Genomic DNA, 18873 nt, shown 5'->3' with positions numbered 1-18873 from the left:
AACTCAGCCAATAACCTGTCACCACATCACAGCCTCCCTGGCAACATCACACAGCTTCTGTAAAGTGGAGAAAAGCCAGGCCATCTTTTTCAAACATGGGCTTTCTTCAGTCATATGACAACTTGTAATCTAATCTCAGGAATTTAAAATATTAATCATGCATGACCTGTTGCAAATATAATTCGTACAATTCTTACACTGCACATGCAATAAATAGGCAGAAAAGGTTGCTGCAAATTGGATAATAAATTACCTTAAAAAGAATGGTAGTTCTAATAGCTTTATCATTTAAACAAAATCAATGCTAAATTTATATACCGCAGAGGTCCCCAGGGAAATAAGAAGTTCAGAAGAAAGGGATAGAACTAAAAAAAGGCCTAAACTGCCTTTATCAGAAGAATGGCAAAATATTAAGAACATGCAGCCATATGGCCTAAATGCAAATATCATCCTCAAAGTAGAGATACGCCATGAAATATAACAATTCAAAATGTAGTTAGCCAAACAAAAAGCATCACCATTGTACTCAAGACACTGAAATGCTATAAATAGCCCTATAGAACATTTGCACAAGGAAGCACAATCCATCCCCATTTGTGTTGACATTTTCAAGAAATTACTGAAACAAAAGAAATTTTGATTTTCAAATTAATGCAAAGAATGGGCATACCAAAGAACAAAGAACAAAGAACAACCCAGCACAGGAAACAGGTTCTTCGGCCCAACAAGCCCATGCCGCCATCCCAACAAAGCATTTCCCTACACCTACCTTGACCCGTGTGTATGCGTATGGTACCCCTATTGTAACCAGATTCAGGGGAGAATAGTTTAGGGACAATTTGTTACACCAAATCAGCCTAAGAGCACATCTTTGGGGTGTGGAAGGAAACCGGAGCACCCGGAGGAAACCCACGCAACCTCAGGAAGAATGCACAAACTCCCACAGACACTGGCCCAAATCCATGTATCTGCACAGCTAGCAGTGATAGTCACTGAGCTGTTGTGGTGCCCATCTGCTGGTCCAATTTTAAGCACACACAATGACGCGAAGTACTAGGCCACTCTCGAAACATCCAAAAGCAGCCCACGCACGACCCACCGTGTGCATGCTCCTTGTTAGACAACAAGATGGACCGACACACCTGCAGATTAAAAGACACAAGACATTGACATGTAGCATTAGATTTCCAGTATCGTCCCGAGGCTCTGACCCTTTTTAAAACCATCTCCTATAACCCTCCATCCCTGTTTCATTCATGTGCCTATCTAAGTAAACCTTAAACAAGTCCAGCGTGCCTGCCTCCACCACCTTACTTGGCAGTGCATTCCATACCCCCACGACCCTCTGTGTGAAAAACCTCCCTCTAGTATCCAAATTATACTTCTCCCCCCTCACCCTTTGCTCGTGTCCCCTCGTGATATTTGTCTCCAATCTAGGAAAAAGCCTGCCACTGTTGACTCTATCTATACCCTTCGTTATTTTATACACCTCTATCAGATTCCCCCTTAATCTCCGTCTTTCTAAGGAGAAGAGCACCAGTTTACCCAATCTTTCCTCATAACCCAGTCCTTCCATAACAGGCAGCATCCTGGTAAACCTCGTCTGCACTCTCTCCAGGGTCTCCACGTCCTTCTGGTAGTAAGGTGACCAGAACTGGACGCAGTACTCCAAATGCGGTCTAACCAACGTTCTGTACAACTGAAGCATTAGACGCCAGCTCTTATACCCTATACCCCTTCCTATAAAGGCTAGCATTCCATAAGCTTTCTTCGCAACCTTCTCCACCTGGGTTGCCACCTTCAGAGACTTGTGCACTTGCACTCCCAGGTCCCTCTGCATTTCTATACTCTTAATTGGTCTACCTTTTATCATGTAACTCCTCCCTGCATTATTCCTTCCAAAATGCATCACCTCGCATTTGTCAGGATTAAATTCCATCTGCCATCTATCTGCCCAATATACCAGCCTATCTATAGCCTGCTGTGTCACCTGACAATCCTCCTCGCTATCCGCCAATCCTGCCATCTTGGTGTCATCTGCAAACTTGCTGATCACACCACGTACGCCCTCTTCCAAGTCATTTATATATATTACGAAGAGAAGAGGTCCCAGTATTGAGCCCTGCTGCACACCACTGGTGACAGACCTCCAGCTAGAAAAGGACCCTTCCACTACTACTCTGTCTCCTGTTGCCTAGTAAAAAGTCTGACAACACCAGGTTTAAGTCCAACCAATTTATTTGATAGTAAACTCACTAGCTTTCGAGGTTACCCCCTTCGTCAGGTGAATGAAGAGTCTGTGCTTTATATGCTCTGTCAGAGGCCAGAACTCTCCATTCACCTGACGAAGGGGGTAACCTCGAAAGCTAGTGAGTTTACTATCAAATAAATTGGTTGGACTTAAACCCAGTGTTGTCAGAATTTTTAGTGTGTTTACCCCAGTCCAACACCGGCATATCCACATCCTGTTGCCTAGCCAGTTTTCAATCCATCTAGATACCTGTCCCTGTATCCCATGTGCCTTAACCTTGTCTACTAGCCTATCGTGAGGGACTTTGTCAAATGCCTTACTGAAATCCATATAGATGACATCAACGTCTCGCCCATTGTCAACCGTTTTTGTCACCTCCTCAAAAAATTCTACCAGATTCATAAGGCAAGACCTCCCCTGAACAAAGCCATGCTGCGTATCCCTAATCAGATCGCAATGCTCCAAATGCTTATACATCCTATCCCTAAGAATTTTTTCCAACAATTTTCCTAGCACCGATGTCAAACTCACTGGCCTATAATTACCAGGGTTATCCCTACTGCCCCTTTTAAACAGCGGTACCACATTAGCTATCCTCCAGTCCTCTGGGACCTCACCTGTGTCCAAAGAAGAGACAAAGATTTGCGTCAGAGGCCCAGCAATTTCATCTCTCACCTCCCTAAGCAGCCTGGGATAAATGCCATCAGGCCCCGGAGCTTTATCAGTTTTTATGCTACCTAAAAACCCTAACACTTCCTCCCTCGTACTGGATATTTCCTTCAACTGGTCTGCAGCTCCCTCCATGACATTACAAGACACCAAGCCCCTCTCCTTCGTGAATACCGACGCAAAGTATTCATTCAGGATCTCCCCCATTCCCTCAGACTCAATACATAGTTTCCCTTCTTTGTCCCTAAGAGGACCTATTTTCCCTCTAACCACCCTCTTGCTCCTAATATAAGAGTAAAATGCCTTTGGATTTTCCTTAATCCTATCAGCCAAAGCCATTTCATGCCCCCTTTTCGCCCTTCTAACTCCCCTTTTGAGCTCCCTCCTGCTGTCTCTATATTCCTCCAGTGCTCTCTCTGTTCCCAGTTGCTTAGACCTAACATATGCCTCTCTCTTCTTCCTGACCAAGTCCTCAACATATCCTGTAATCCATGGCTCTCTAATCCTGCCTTTCCCATCCTTCCTCTTTTGAAAGCCTCCCACTTGCCAACCGTGGACTTGCCCACTAACAACCTCTCCCAGTGTCCTTCAGCTCCTTCCTAATCCGGCTATAGCTCGCCTTCGGACGGCACTCATCCTTTTCCATTTTTATCCTAAAGTAGACAGACTTGTGGTCACTGTTAGCCACATGTTCACCTACTGCAACCTCAACCACCTGACCCGGCTCATTGCCCAAAACTAAATCCAGTATAGCCCCCTCCCTAGTCGGGCTAGTTACGTACTGCTCCAAGGACCCTTCCAGCACACATTTTACAAATTCCTCCCCACCCGAACCCCCAGCTCTAGGCACCTTCCAATCCACTCCAGGAAGATTAAAATCTCCCACTACAACCACCCTATTCTTTCTGCACCGATCTAAAATGTCTTTACAAATGCCTTCTTCCACTGCCCTTGGACTGTTGGGTGGCCTTTGGTACATTCCTAGCATAGTAATCACTCCCTTCCTATTCCTCAACTCCACCCACAGTGACTCAATTCCTAACTCCTCCATATTGTCCTCCCTCTGCACTGCTGTGATGTGCTCCTTAACTAACAACGCCACCCCACCACCTCTCCCCATTGTGATTACCAGAGCAGAATGGGTTCTCTCAAATTAAAGGAGTTTGTTTTGAGATGTTTCTGTTTCTAGCATACAACAGAAATAATCCTCAATGTATTGGGCTCAGTTTTGAAGCAGGATCATGATTCTGTTCAAATAGTGTGACATCAATTGTTCAAATGACCTTTTATTTGTAGTATTGCAATAGATTTTGTGATTGGGTTCAGCATCACTGATTATTTCCTAAGCAACCCCATCCCCTGCAAACTTTGCTTTAACCTTCTGTTGATGAGAAAACAAGAGTGGAACCCAAGACTTAGAGATATTAGCATCCTGAATTCCCCTTTGTTTGACAGAGTCCAAATGTATAATAAATATTAATTGACTTCAGCCTGCCAGCTCAGAAATTGCCTTCCACTTCCGATAATTCAATGTCAGATACTCAATTAAAAAGAATGAATTATCCATTAATCAGGATGAAGCAACTCCAATTTAAAAGTACTAAGCAAGCACTTACATCAACAGCTAACAATAACCAATAATGTGCTAATTATAACCAGCAATAAAGAAACCAAACCAATGATCTAATACAGTCTTTAAAAATCTTAATTTTGTCATAACTGTTATTTAAAGTGCTGCTCATGTTATTATTCCTCTCTATTTTTGGCCAGTCTTGCAGTCTTAGTTATAACCTGTGTACCATGGTTCATTACTTTATATTTCACCTTGCCCTTCTGCAAAGTACCTTGGAAAGTTTTCTATGTTAAAGATTTTATATAATTACAAGTTACCATTTCTGCTGAGGTATTATCCATTTGGGGTTTTTGAGTCTAATGGCCTTTATTTATTCATAAAATCCTTTCATCTTATACAGTCAAGAATGGCTAGTTTTTTTAATTATTGTTAAACTTTATTCCAATCCAATCAAGTCAAATTAAAGCCAATTCAGAGTCCCAACAAGTTGGGACATTCCCGATCCAAGCTGACAAGATAGGGCTCTCACCTCCTGTCTTGGGCTTGACCTACATGATCCAAGCTGATTGGAGTAGGTGTAGCTCCATCTCCAAGGCTTGATCTAATTTGCATCTTAGCCAAAAGGCAGAGATGGGCTGCAGAGGAATCTGGAGTGGGAGGGTGAGAACCCAGTTGTGGTGGTACATGTGGGTGCCAGCGACGTAGGCAAAGTGCGGACTGAGGATCTGGGGAGGGAGTATGAGAAGCTGGGAATGGAATTAAAAAGTAGAACCGACAAGGTGGTCTTCTCTGGGCTACTGCCTGAACCGAGTGCAGACGGGCGTAGGGTTGACAGGATAAAGGAAGTGAATGGGTGGCTCAGAGATTGGTGTGGGAGGAATGGGATCGAATTTATGGGGCATTGGCACCAGTATTGGGGTAGGTGGGACTTGTTCGGGCAGGATGGGGTTGGTCTGAATCGTGCTGGGACCAGAGTGCTGGCGAATCGAGTAAAGAGAACTGTAGACAGGGCTTTAAACTATTTAGGGGGGGGGAGGGTGCGAGGGTAGGTGATGTTAGGAGGTCTACAGTTAAGGATAGGGTACAGGTAAGGGAAGAGGCTGAGGATGTCCCAAGTGGTGGCGTTACGGCAAATAGGGTCCAGAAGAAGGCTGGGATGAAAGCGCTTTATCTGAATGCACGAAGCATTCGGAATAAAGTGGATGAGCTGGTGGCGCAGATCGACACAAATGGATACGATCTGGTGGCCATTACAGAGACGTGGCTGCAAGGTGACAGGGACTGGGAGATGAATGTACAGGGCTATCAAGTGTTTAGGAAGGATAGGCAGGAGGAAAGAGGGGGTGGCGTAGCTCTGCTGATTAAGGACAGCATCAAGGTGGTAGCAAGGGATGATATCGGAGCCAAAGAGCAGAAAGTGGAATCGTTGTGGGTGGAGATTAGGAACAGCAAAGGGAGGAAGACGCTGGTGGGTGTCGTCTATAGGCCCCCGAATAATGATCTGGAGGTGGGGCGGGCTGTTAACGCGCAAATAAGTGCGGCGTGCAGGAATGGGACGGCAGTAGTTATGGGGGATTTCAATCTGCATATTGATTGGTCGACCCATGTTGGACGAGGTGGGCTCGAGGAGGAGTTCTTGGAATGCTGCCGGGATAGTTTCCTGGAACAGTGTGTGTTGGAGCCGACGAGGGAGCGAGCTATCTTGGATCTGGTGCTATGTAATGAGGCGGGTAGAATTAGGGACCTTGAGGTGAAGGATCCTCTTGGAGAGAGTGATCATTGTATGGTGGAGTTTCTGTTGCAGATGGAGGAGGAGAAAGTGGGTTCCCGGACACGTGTCCTTTGTTTGAATAGAGGGGAGTATGGTAGGATGAGAGAAGAATTGGCGAATGTGGACTGGGGGAGTGCGTTGGAAGGTAGGTCTGCTGAGGAGCAGTGGAGGATCTTTAAGGAGATCTTTCTTGGTGCTCAGCAGAAATTTATTCCGATGGTCAAAAAGGACAGTAGGAAGAGAGGTAATAAGCCGTGGATAACGAAGGAGGTGAAGGAAAGTGTTAAATTAAAAGCGGAGGAATTTAGAGTAGCTAAGAGCAGTGGGCGAGAAGAGGATTGGGAAAGGTTTAAATGTCAACAAAGATTGACAAAAAAGTTGATAAAGGAGGGTAGAAGAAGCTATGAAGCTGGGCTAGCACTTAATATAAAAAAGGATAGCAAGAGTTTTTATAAATATATAAAAAGGAAGAGGCTGGCTAGGGTGAACGTTGGTCCCTTAGCGGATGAGAAAGGGGACCTAGTGGTAGGGGATGGGGATATGGCTAAGGTCTTGAATAACTTTTTTGTTTCTGTCTTCACGGAGGAGGACGTGAATAATTTGCCGGGTGTTAGCGATGGAAAGGTGGTAGGACTGGAGGGTCTTAATGACATTACTGTTACTAGAGAGGTGGTGCGCGACAGACTGGAGGGGCTGATTGTGGACAAGTCCCCAGGACCGGATGGAATGCATCCGAGGGTTCTGAAAGAAATGGCGGAGGTGATAGTGGATGCCTTGGTGGTTATTTTCCAGACGTCGCTGGATTCCGGGGAAGTGCCGGAGGATTGGAAAACGGCTAATGTTACGCCGTTGTTTAAGAAGGGTGCCAGGCAAAAGGCGGGGAATTACAGGCCGGTTAGTTTAACGTCTGTGGTAGGTAAAATGTTAGAATCCGTCATTAAGGAGGAAATTGCGAGGCATCTTGAAGGGAATTGCTTGATAGAGCAGACGCAACACGGTTTCATTAAAGGGAAGTCGTGTCTGACAAATTTACTGGAGTTCTATGAGGATGTGTCTAGGGCGGTGGATAGAGGAGAGCCGGTGGATGTGGTCTTTCTGGATTTTCAGAAGGCGTTTGATAAGGTACCTCACAAGAGGTTACTGCAGAAGGTCAGAGGACATGGAGTTGGGGGTAGGGTGTTAGCGTGGATAGAGGATTGGTTGTCAAATAGGAGGCAGAGAGTGGGGGTCAATGGGTGCTATTCGGATTGGCGGTTGGTGACTAGTGGAGTGCCCCAGGGGTCGGTGCTGGGGCCTCAGCTATTTACCATTTATATAGATGATCTGGAGGAGGGAACCGAGTGTAGGGTGTCGAAATTTGCTGATGACACCAAGATTGGGGGAAAGGCAAATTGTGCGGAGGGTGTGGAGAGTCTGCAGAAGGATCTAGATAGGCTGGGCGAATGGGCCAGGAAATGGCAAATGGAATTTAATGTTGGCAAGTGTGAGGTGGTCCACTTTGGTAGGAAGAATGGTAGGAAGGACTATTACTTACGTGGCGAAAAACTGCAGCAGGCGACGGTGCAGAGGGACCTCGGGGTCCTTGTGCATGAGTCGCAAAAACCCAGCCTGCAGGTGCAGCAGGTGGTCAGGAAGGCGAATGGGATGCTGGCCTTCATAGCGAGGGGGATTGAATATAAAAGTAGGGAGGTCTTGCTGCAGCTGTATAGGGCATTGGTGAGGCCGCAGCTGGAGTACTGTGTGCAGTTTTGGGCGCCGCACCTGCGCAAGGATATTTTGGCCTTGGAGGGAGTGCAGAGGAGGTTTACTAGGCTGATACCGGAGTTGAGGGGGTTGAGCTATGAGGAGAGGCTGAATAAACTAGGCTTGTACTCATTAGAGTTTAGAAGAATGAGGGGAGATCTCATTGAGACGTATAAGATGATGAATGGGATGGATAGGATAGAGGTGGAAAGACTCTTCCCGCTCAAAAAAGACAGTAGGACTAGGGGGCACAGCCTCAAGATAAAGGGGGGGCAGTTCAGAACGGAGTTGAGGAGGAACTTCTTCACTCAAAGGGTGGTGAATCTCTGGAATTCTCTGCCCGTTGAAGTGGTGGAGGCTGCCTCGCTAAATATTTTTAAGAAGCGGGTTGATGGGTTTTTGATAAGAGAGGGGATTAAGGGTTATGGGGAGAGGGCGGGAAAGTGGAACTGAGCCACGACAGATCAGCCATGATCTTATTGAATGGCGGGGCAGGCTCGAAGGGCCAGATGGCCTACTCCTGCTCCTATTTCTTATGTTCTTATGCCGCTTTAAAAAATTGCTTCAAATGAAGCTGAAATGTAACCCAATGACTTCAACCAAGTGCAACATATCAACACTACACTTGATCTTAGCCAAAAGGCTGAGAAGCAAGAACGGCTAATTACTCCTTTAGTGGGACTTCCAGGTCACAAAATGAGAATAGATATACAGGATATTAGCTACAAGCAATTCTCGGAGTACCCTATTTAAGAAAACATATGAACATATAAATGTATGAATTAGGAGTAGGGGTAAGCCACCTGGCCATTCAATAAGATTATGGTTGATCTAATCTTAACTTCACCATCACATTCCTACTTATTTGATAGCCTTTCTCCCCCTTTGTTCCAAGACAAAGATGCTAAAATTTTCGAAGTTCACAGGCTAGGTCCCTCCCCCAACCACCTCAAGAAATAATTAATTTGAAGAATAAGTATGCATGCAACCAACCTTGAAAAGATTGACTTCTGCCTCCAAATGTTGGATATATTCTGACTGGTCATTAATAATAGGTACAAGGTCTTCAATAGATGGGGAACAATCAGAATCATTTTTTGATCTCTATATATGAAAAAAAAGTCAAATCTTTAAAAATATATACATATATTCATGATTCACATTATGAGTTAAATCGTTTATTTTCTCAATTCCTGCAAAGTCTGATGTTGATTTAAATTTGTTTAGTCACCAATAAAAGATTCCTAAATAATTTGCATTGTACATCATAAACATGCCCCCTTCTCAAGGTCACAATAAAAGGTACAGACAATACATCAGTTGTACAATATTGTTGTAACAATATAATCAGTCTGAAATGTATCAACTCCTAAATTCAATACAGTTTTCTGTATGAAGACAGTTCAGTTATTCTGACTATTCTCATCTTGTCTGTATTCTCTTGCAACTTGAAATAAGTCCTAATGTCTCAGCATAGCCAGTCACTGTTAAGTAATAAGCAGATCATAGGGTGGGATTCTCCCAAAAAAATTGAGTGCTGAATTTGTGTAAAAACTGGAATAAGTCCCACTTTTTTTTTCAGTGGAATTTGCAAAATGAATCTCCCACACTCTGTGCATTGCAGAGTGCGCTAGTGTGAATCTCATTAAAAAATCTGTGGGTTGGGCCTATTCCCACTGGAGAGACCAGCAGCATAGCACTGAGCAGGTCACTGTGCATGCTGATCTGTCATTGCAGAGATTGGCACATGCGCAGTATCAGCACTTCCGGCCTCCCAATCGCTGGCCAGCCCCGTGACCCTGCATTGCTGGCACACAGATCCCCCCACCCCATCCTCAACCACCCCCCCGCCCTGATTGCTGGCCCCTCCAAACGTGTCTGACCTCATCCTGCCTTGATCTTCTCCCACACCCCCCGGCCATTCCAAGCTCCTGATTCCCACCTCCCCCCAGCCAAGATGCCACTTTGGATATTGTACTTTGCTGTTTAAGCAGTGCCAGGGGGCCAGGCTGGCACTATCAAGCTGGCAATGCCCAGGGGGCATCCCCCTTACCTCCAACCTTCTGCAGGGGTTTCAATAGCCCCTCTTCACTCCACCATGATTGGGCCGCTAACTCCCCGCAAATGAGAAATGAACCACTCCTGGCAGGGGGGGTGGTGGAGACTGTAGTGGGCCCAGAGACTTCAGTCCCGGGCCCGCTGATTGTAAGGTAATCCTCATTACCATAATTTATACAGCTTTGCGCTGATTTCTGGCACGGAGCTGACAGCGCCGGAAATCCAGTGGCCGCTGACTCATGGAGGCCATGGCACCCAACGGAGAGCCTGCTAAATGGCCTCTGCTTGGGTCTCCCGGCCTGCTGCACCACTTTAGCAGCACAGTGGGCTGGAAAAATCACCCCCATTATCTCAGATGCAGAAAGCCAAGTGGAAGTTTATAAAAGCATTTCAGTAAGATACTAATTGTGGCATGTATTTATATTTAATTGCAAAAGTCATGTGTACTCTCATTAACAAGGTCCAATTTTTACCAAATATTATACAGTAGATATAAATGACAAAGAATTGTTACGGCGCAGAAATGGGTCAATTGGCCCATCATGTCTATCCAGGCTCTCCAAACACGCATCATGACTTAGTGCCATTCCCCTGTCTATTGTTTTTGTTCAAGTAATCATCTATTGCCCTCTTTTGACTATAACTAATTTACACCTTGTAGTCAGCTGTATTCTTACAGTGGTGGCAGGATAAATATCATTCCCTTTAAATATGATTAATCCAGCATTGTGAAAGGCACGACTTATAAATGGATATCAGGAATCAATCAACCCACAGCTGACTAGGTCAGGAGTGGAGAGCTGTTCACAGAGTGAAAAGCAGAGACTGAAAATGGGAATTAATTTCTCCTAATCATAAATCCAGTCAAATACGAACATTCACCTGGATATTGTAGGTGCTCAAGCGCAAGGTGCAACTGCACCACTGTTCATTCATGATTGGATTTATCACAGAACAATTTTGTCATACAACTAAAGAATATCCCAACACTAAATCAGTACTAATGCTAACCACATGGGGGACCCATTGCTGGTACTGGTGCTATCAATAGAATAAAAAATAGCATATTTTACTACTGACAGTTGAATATTGTAATAATTAGAAATTACTGACTATGTTAATGTATTACTCTCAGCTATTCTATTGTACTAGCCTAATCCTCTTCAATTGCTGATACTATTGTTTGCTAAAGTGGATGCAAGTGAGAAGTCCAATGAAACAAGACTTTACTTTTAGTGGGTGTAGGGATTGTGTGGGGGCCCAAAAGTTACTAAAATTCAACTGAACTATAACTTTGTGCCGAGGTGGTGGTAATATGTCATATACTTTGAAGTGACTTCATAAATATCACTAAATCTGATTTAAAGTGAAGTTTATTTATTAGTCACAAGTCAGGCTTACATTAATACTGCAATGAAGTTACTGTGAAATTCCCCTAGTCACCGCAGCCCAGCGCCTGTTTGGGTCAGTGCACCTAACCAGCACAATTTTCAGAATGTGGAAGGAAACTGGAGCACACGGAGGAAACCCACTCAGGCACAGGGAGAATGTGCAAACTCCACACAGGCAGTGACCCAAGCTGGGAATCAAACGCAGGTCCCTGGCGCTGTGAGGCAGCAGTGCTAACCACTGTTCCACCATGCCGCTGAGTTGTAGATTTAGTCTACACAATAGTCCCATGGGTTTGTTGTTTGAGATACATAACTTTTACAAGGGAAACACTTTCAAGCAGAAAATCTAAAACTACTTATGGCCACAATGCAAATATGCATAGAAATCTGCAGTGCAAGAATGTCCTCATAGGCGGGACTTGTCAGCAGTCTAGCACACATCTAAAACCCAAGTGAAACTACTATAAAAATTATTAATGCTTAAATAAGTAGATGTTAAAATTTATTTTCATATTACCATGAGATATTTCCTAGTTGCAGATGCTGAACTTGTCCTTTCTTCCATTTCCTGATGTCGCAAAAGGGCTCTGAGCTCATTCACTGTATCAAGAAAAAGATATACTTGAACATGGTCTGGTTTAATAGCAATGCTTATTGAACACGAAATGTACTTTGCATCCTAAACATAAGTGGATATATACTCACAACAGTTAAACAACACCGGCCTGAATATGGCAAACATGAAATTGATTATCTAACAGGGCTTTCGCTATTGATGTCAACATAGTAAAATTTAGGTGACATCTCATTACAGTATGTTAGGATAAAGGTAACACTTGGCCCACAAATAAATGATCCTACAGTAATTTCACTTTTTCTGTTTCTTAGCTCTAGCCCTTAAATCCAGGAATATTTAACAAGCATTCCTTCTTTTCTTTGACCAGGTCTCTGTTATCACATATACATAAGTTAATCTGCACTTGTAATTCATCAATCTCACTAACTACGCATTCACATGTATGTAGATTAACTGTGATACGAGCACATGAATTAGGAACAGGAGTAGGCCACTCAACCCCTCCAATCAATAAGATCATGGTTGATCTGATTGCAACCTCAACCCCACATTCCTGCATAGCCCAATCACCTTTCATCCCCTTGATAATCAAGAATCTATCAAGCTCTGCCTTAAAAACATTCAAAGACTCTGCTTCCACAATCTTTTTGGGAAGACAGTAGAGCTCCAAAGACTTACCATCCTCTAATACCTGTCTGAAATGAGCAACCCTTTATTTTTAAACAGCGACCACTAGTCCTAGATTCTCCAACAAGAGGAAACATCCTCTCTGGATTGTTGGAACATGGACGTTTACAGCCAATGTGATTAAATAGCCTATATTGGCACATTGTCCTGTTTTTTAATTACAGCCCTGTCTATTATTGATTCAAATATTTATTTGCTGTACCCCTAAAGGATGCAGTGATCCCTACCTTAGCAGTGTAGCAAATCATTTCCTGCTATTACAAATCCTTGCATAAACAAATGTTCTAATCTCTTCTCAGCCTTGGTGACTGCTTCAAACTGATAACACCTCACTATTAACTCCTCAAATCAGAGGAAATAACCATTCATTATTCACTCTTATCAAAACATCTACCCTGTCAAGGTCTTAAAAGGTTTCAATCAAGTCACCTCATTTTTTTTTCCCCCAATGAAACATCACTCTTCTAAACTCTAGTGGATACAAGTTTAACTTGTCCAACCTTCCCTCATAAGGCAGCATGCCCATTCCTCGTATCAGTTTAGATAAACTTCTCTGAACTGCTTCTAATGCATTTACTTCTTCCCTTAAATAAGGAGACTAATACTATACACAGTACTCCAGATGTAGTTGCACCAATGCCCTGTACAACTGATGTATCACCTCCATACTTTTGTAACCAATTTCTCTCAATACACAATAGTATTCTATTTGCCTTCCTGTTTTCTACATTATTACTTTCTCCCTTACCCTGATTCCACTTAATAATTTGGTTTCCCCTGGGTGCTCCAGTTTCCTCCCACAGTCCACAATACACACTGGTAAGTGCATTGGCCATGCTAAATTCTCCCTCAGTGTACCAAAAAGGTGCTGGAGTACGGTGACTAGGGAATTTTCACAGTGACTTCATTACAGTGTTAACGTAAGCCTACTTGTGACACTAATTAATATATAAATATTATTCCCTCTGTTAGTACTATCTATCACTCCTAATAGTCCAGGCACAATTCCTCCTGGTTCCCACATATTTGCAAAGTTAGTTTAAGCCTTCCCCTACAGCACAAGTAAATCACTCCATAAGAATTCAGTCCTCGTCCATTTAGCAGAACCTGTCTGGCTTGTACAGGTCCCATCTCCCCATAGCCAATCCCGAGCTCCCAAGAAATTAAAGCCCTCCTGCCCATCTGTCCAGCATACAATCATCTGCTATTCAGCCTCCCTTCTCACAGTGCTCTGAAGCTATCAAGTGACATCCTTGAGCCTGGCACCAAGATAACAACATACCTGGGGTGATTCTCCAATCTTGCTGCACCTGGCACAGATCATGCCACTCCCAGAGAATAACTTGCAGGCCCAAAAATTGGTTTTGCGCCCGGAGCCAAACAGTTTGTGATCCTCTTGGCTCCTTTCAAAAAGAGTGAGGCCAATTAACATATTTAAAGTACCATTGACTCCCAGTGCACAGGATTCTTCAGCTTTTGGGCATGACGTGAGAACTGCAAGAATCACTACTAGTCTCCACTAGCGGAGACCTGGTATGATAGCCATGCTGGAGGATTCAGAGGCCATTGAAGTCCCCGGGTGATCAGATATATGGCTGGGCAGTGCTCACCTGACACCTCGGCAGTATGCCAGGGTAGTAGCAAGGGGATGAGCCTATGAGGGCTATGCAGTGATGATAGGGTGGAGGGGCACGTCAGGGATCAGACAGAGGGACCCATCAGGAGGGAACCTAATGTGTTTCGGTCCCCCAGTCCCCCCCGACCCCACCCTACCTTGTACCAGCATGAAACTCCCAAATCTTGAGTAGGAGGATTGCGGTGTGGAACGTGTCTAAGAGACTGACATGGATTGCTCCGTTATTCTGCTCATTATGACATAAGAACATAAGAAATAGGAGCAGGAGTAGGCCATCTAGCCCTTCGAGCCTGCCCCGTTCAATAAGATCGTGGCTGATCTGTCGTGGCTCAGTTCCACATTCCCGCCCTCTCCCCATAACCCTTAATCCCCTCTCTTATCAAAAACCCATCAACCCGCGTCTTAAAAATATTTAGCGAGGCAGCCTCCACCACTTCAATGGGCAGAGAATTCCAGAGATTCACCACCCTTTGAGTGAAGAAGTTCCTCCTCAACTCCGTTCTAAACCGCCCCCCCTTTATCTTGAGGCTGTGCCCCCTAGTCCTACTGTCCTTTCTGAGCGGGAAGAGTCTCTCTACCTCTATCCTACCCATCCCATTCATCATCTTATACGTCTCAATGAGATCTCCCCTCATTCTTCTAAACTCTAATGAGTACAAGCCTAGTTTATTCAGCCTCTCCTCATAGCTCAACCCCCTCAACTCCAGCATCAGCCTAGTAAACCTCCTCTGCACTCCCTCCAAGGCCAAAATATCCTTGCGTAAGTACGGCGCCCAAAACTGCACACAGTACTCCAGCTGCGGCCTCACCAATGCCCCATACAGCCACAGCAAGACCTCCTTACTTTTATATTCAATCCCCCTCGCTATGAAGGCCAGCATCCCATTCGCCTTCCTGACCACCTGCTGCACCTGCAAGCTGGGTTTTTGCGACTCATGCACAAGGACCCCGAGGTCCCTCTGCACCATCGCCTGCTGCAGTTTTTCGCCACGTAAGTAATAATCCTTCCTACCATTATTCCTACCAAAGTGGACCACCTCGCACTTGCCAACATTAAATTCCATTTGCCATTTCCTGGCCCATTCGTTGTTTTTTGAGAGAATTCCACTAGCCATCTTGAATTTACATCTGTGGCTGGGGAATACTTGTCAATTCGCCTAACAATCGAGTCACCCATCACCTTGGCTCTTCCGGTCTTCCTTGTACTCCACTTGTACAGTTGAGTCATCCACGTTGCCTTGGATGTGGTTCTGCCTGCAATCCCTAGATGAACCATCACTTTTAGAACTGGTTGGAGTGGGATGCACTCAGGGAACTCATAACCTGTTTCTACTTGATTGTCTGGTGTCTCTCCCTGCATACTCCCAGGCTATTGGGTGGCCGCATCTATAATTGTACTATCCACAAAGCTCTCAACCTCATGCATGCATCACAGTGACACAAGCTGCTGCTCAAGTTCTAAATCCCAGAGCTCAAGCTGCTACAACAGGCAACACTTCCTGCACAAATGGTTATCCCGGACTGAGGAAGCATCCCACATTGCAAAGGATGTGCACTCGAGTTGAGCCACCCTGCGATTCCTGTTAGTTAATAACGTTACTATTGCAAATGAACAATTACCAATACTAAAACTTACTAATTCTGATAAACCTGAAAAATACTTAATATGCCTTTCTAGTGGTAGTAAACCTTACTTCACGAGGAAGATAACACTCATCAGGTTATTTCCTTGTTAGATAAGGTAATAGAAAATACTCACTAGCTAATCACTTACCTGCTTCCCTGCAACACCGGCTTTTCTTTCTGAATATAGGCTCTGAACACACAGGTTGGCTCCTAGTGGCTGTGAAGAGGCTTACTCTGCTCTCACTACTTCCTATCTTTCACCAAGTCTAACACTGGAGAAAGAAAAAACAGCAACAATACTCACCAACCAATCAAGTCATGGCTTTCCATTGAGGATTTCTTTTCTTACTCCTCTTCTCTCACTTTGGATATTATTGGCCTGCTTGACACTCTTCCCGATCTCTTCACAGTGATACTAACCTGCTTCACACTGCTCCTGGTCTCTTTACAGTGATACTGACCTGCTTGACACTCCACTCAGCCACTTCACGCTGATACTGACCTGCTTCACACTGCTCCTGGCCTCTTCACAGCGATGCTGACCTGCTTCACACGCCTCCCAGTCTCTTCACAGCGATGCTGCCCTGCTTCACACTCCTCCCAGTCTCCTCATAGTGATACTGACCTGCTTCATACTCCTCCCAGTCTCCTCATAGTGATACTGACCTGCTTCATACTCCACCTGGCCTCTTCACAGGGATGCTGACCTGCTTCACACTTCTCCCAGTCTCTTCACAGTGATGCTGACCTGCTTCACAGTCCACCTGATCTCTTCACAGTGATACTGATCTGCTTCATACTCCTCCCAGTCTCTTCACAGTGATGTTGATCTGCTTCACAGTCCACCCGGCCTCTTCACAGTGATACTGACCTGCTTCACACTCCTCCCGGTCATGCTGACCTGCTTAACAGTTGAGGTAAAACCAGTTGAGGTAAAATGCTGGTTTGGCCTCAACTGCAGTACTTTGTCCTATTCTGGGCACCACACTTCAGGAAGAATGTGAAAGCTTTAAGAGGTGATGCAAAAAAAAAGTGAAACTAGTTCCAAGGAAGGAACTCTGAAAACTACTCAATTTTAACAGCTGTGACGGGTTTCACCATAGTCTGACACAATCCCCAATATTCACAAACAAACAACACAATTCTAAATTTTAAAAAATCTATAATATTCTAAAAAAGACAGTAAATTCACCTGATTTCTCAATGTTAATGGATCTTTTTAAAAAATTCCAGGGACTCAATCCAAAAATGGGTGGCTCGGTGGCACAGTGGTTAGTGCCAAGGATCTGGGTTTGATTCCTGGCTTGGGTCACTGTCTGTATGGAGTTTGCACATTCTCCCCGTGTCTGTGTGGGTTTCCTCTAGGTGCTCTGGTTTCCTCCCACAATCCAAAAAATGTGTCGGATAGGTGGATTGGCCATGCTAAATTCTTTCGGTGTTCCTGAACAGGCACCGGAACAGGCGTGAACGTTACAACGAGGGGATTTTCACAGTAACTTCATTACAGTGTTAATGTAAGCTTACTTATGTCTAATAAATAAACTAAATCAGTTCTTCCTTGGTAAATACAATACGTAAATCAAGTTTCATTGAAATCCACCTATTAGTTTTTGTAGTATCTTGTTTACTGACAAACAGACTAATAAACGGGAATGAAAACAGTATTCCCTCCCACCTTCAATGATGGAATTAATAAATATTAATCAGTGGTCACCTGCATGACTATGTTGTAGCTCCTGCCAGGCCACTTCACCGTGATTCTCTCTCCTCCCTGTGGAACTTATTGAATTTGGCTGCGCAGTGTTATCCTCTGGAGATGGTTCAGAGGATTCTGCCTGATGTTTTCCTTCCAGAGTACACTTCAGTTGCTGGATGCTTTTGTTAGCCCTTTCTGCAAGTAATGGTAGTAAAATGGTAACTTAAGAAAGGCAGAATAGACAAAGTAGACATGATTTTGCAAAGGATTTTTATGATCACTTCCATTTACAAAATAACCAAAACATCCAGCAATATTATTGGATATCCAACAATATCCAGATGGTAATGTCGGCAATACTCTCTGCAAATAAAATTGTACAGGTGGGAGCAGGAAGTTGGAGTTACATATTAAATGAGCGATCAAAACTGTAGTATATGCAGGGAAGTGCAGAACAAGGAAGACTAACCTTAGGGTTTGGCCACTTGGAAGTGAAATTGGGAAGCACTTTTCACACAAGTGGAATTCTGAAATGTTCTCCCCCAAAAGGTTGTGCATGCTGACACAACAGAAATTTTCAAGACCGAGATTAATAATACTTGTCAGGTATGGTATTAAGGGATACAAGTGGGTAAAAGGAGCAGAGGTGAATAGCAAGATAGTATTGAGGGGCTGAATGGCCTACTATTGTTACTTGTCAGTATACTAAATTTTAAGTGGCAAGAAAGTGTGACTCACCCAATTCTAGACATCATCAAACAATCTGACAATGCAGAGCAGTGGAAGAGTTGACGGGTAGTGGGAAAGTACAGCTAGAGAAACAAAGATAACCAAATAAGCTACTCACATGTGCCTTTGGAAGTGACAGTGGTGGAGACAGAGAGAGGAGTTAATGAAGATGAATGATCATGGAGAAAAAAAAGTTAAGGTCTCCTCATTTGCTAGGGTGTTCATGCAATAGTATTGAAGATGAGATAGCACCTGAAGTGGTCCAGAACAGGTGTTGGATCATGAAGCCTGTTGTGTGGCATACAAAAGAATCAGAAGGCAGATTAAGAGGTTTTTTTTAAACACAAAATTGAAAGTACAATAAAAGCAGATTCATACCAACTTTCAAAAGTGAATTGCATATATAATTCAAAAAAGAAAAATGTGTATGGGAACAGAACTAATTGATCTTGCATAGGCATGATGG

At 44.1% G+C, this 18873-nt stretch overlaps 1 protein-coding gene across 4 annotated transcripts in view; it reads right to left on the bottom strand.

The window, feature by feature from the left end:
- sdccag8 (SHH signaling and ciliogenesis regulator sdccag8) overlaps window positions 1-18873 on the bottom strand; it is a 327951-nt gene that overhangs the window by 307823 nt on the left and 1255 nt on the right. For 3 of the 4 annotated variants that reach the window (XM_080200751.1, XM_080200752.1, XM_080200753.1), the window contains exons 2-4: window positions 17697-17873; window positions 11974-12056; window positions 9001-9111 (exon numbers count right to left, since the gene is read on the bottom strand). In XM_080200751.1, the coding sequence (XP_080056877.1) occupies window positions 9001-9111; window positions 11974-12056; window positions 17697-17873 (371 nt within the window). Of the gene's footprint in view, window positions 1-9000; window positions 9112-11973; window positions 12057-14002; window positions 14124-17696; window positions 17874-18873 lie in introns of those variants that run through there. The other variant, XM_080200754.1, reaches the window with a different exon arrangement.

Source organism: Carcharhinus amblyrhynchos, chromosome 12 (assembly GCF_965287045.1).
Source record: "Carcharhinus amblyrhynchos chromosome 12, sCarAmb.v2.hapA, whole genome shotgun sequence".
Lineage (NCBI taxonomy): Eukaryota > Metazoa > Chordata > Chondrichthyes > Carcharhiniformes > Carcharhinidae > Carcharhinus > Carcharhinus amblyrhynchos.
Note: the sequence above shows the minus strand (reverse complement) of the source record. Positions and strands in the feature narration are given on the sequence as shown.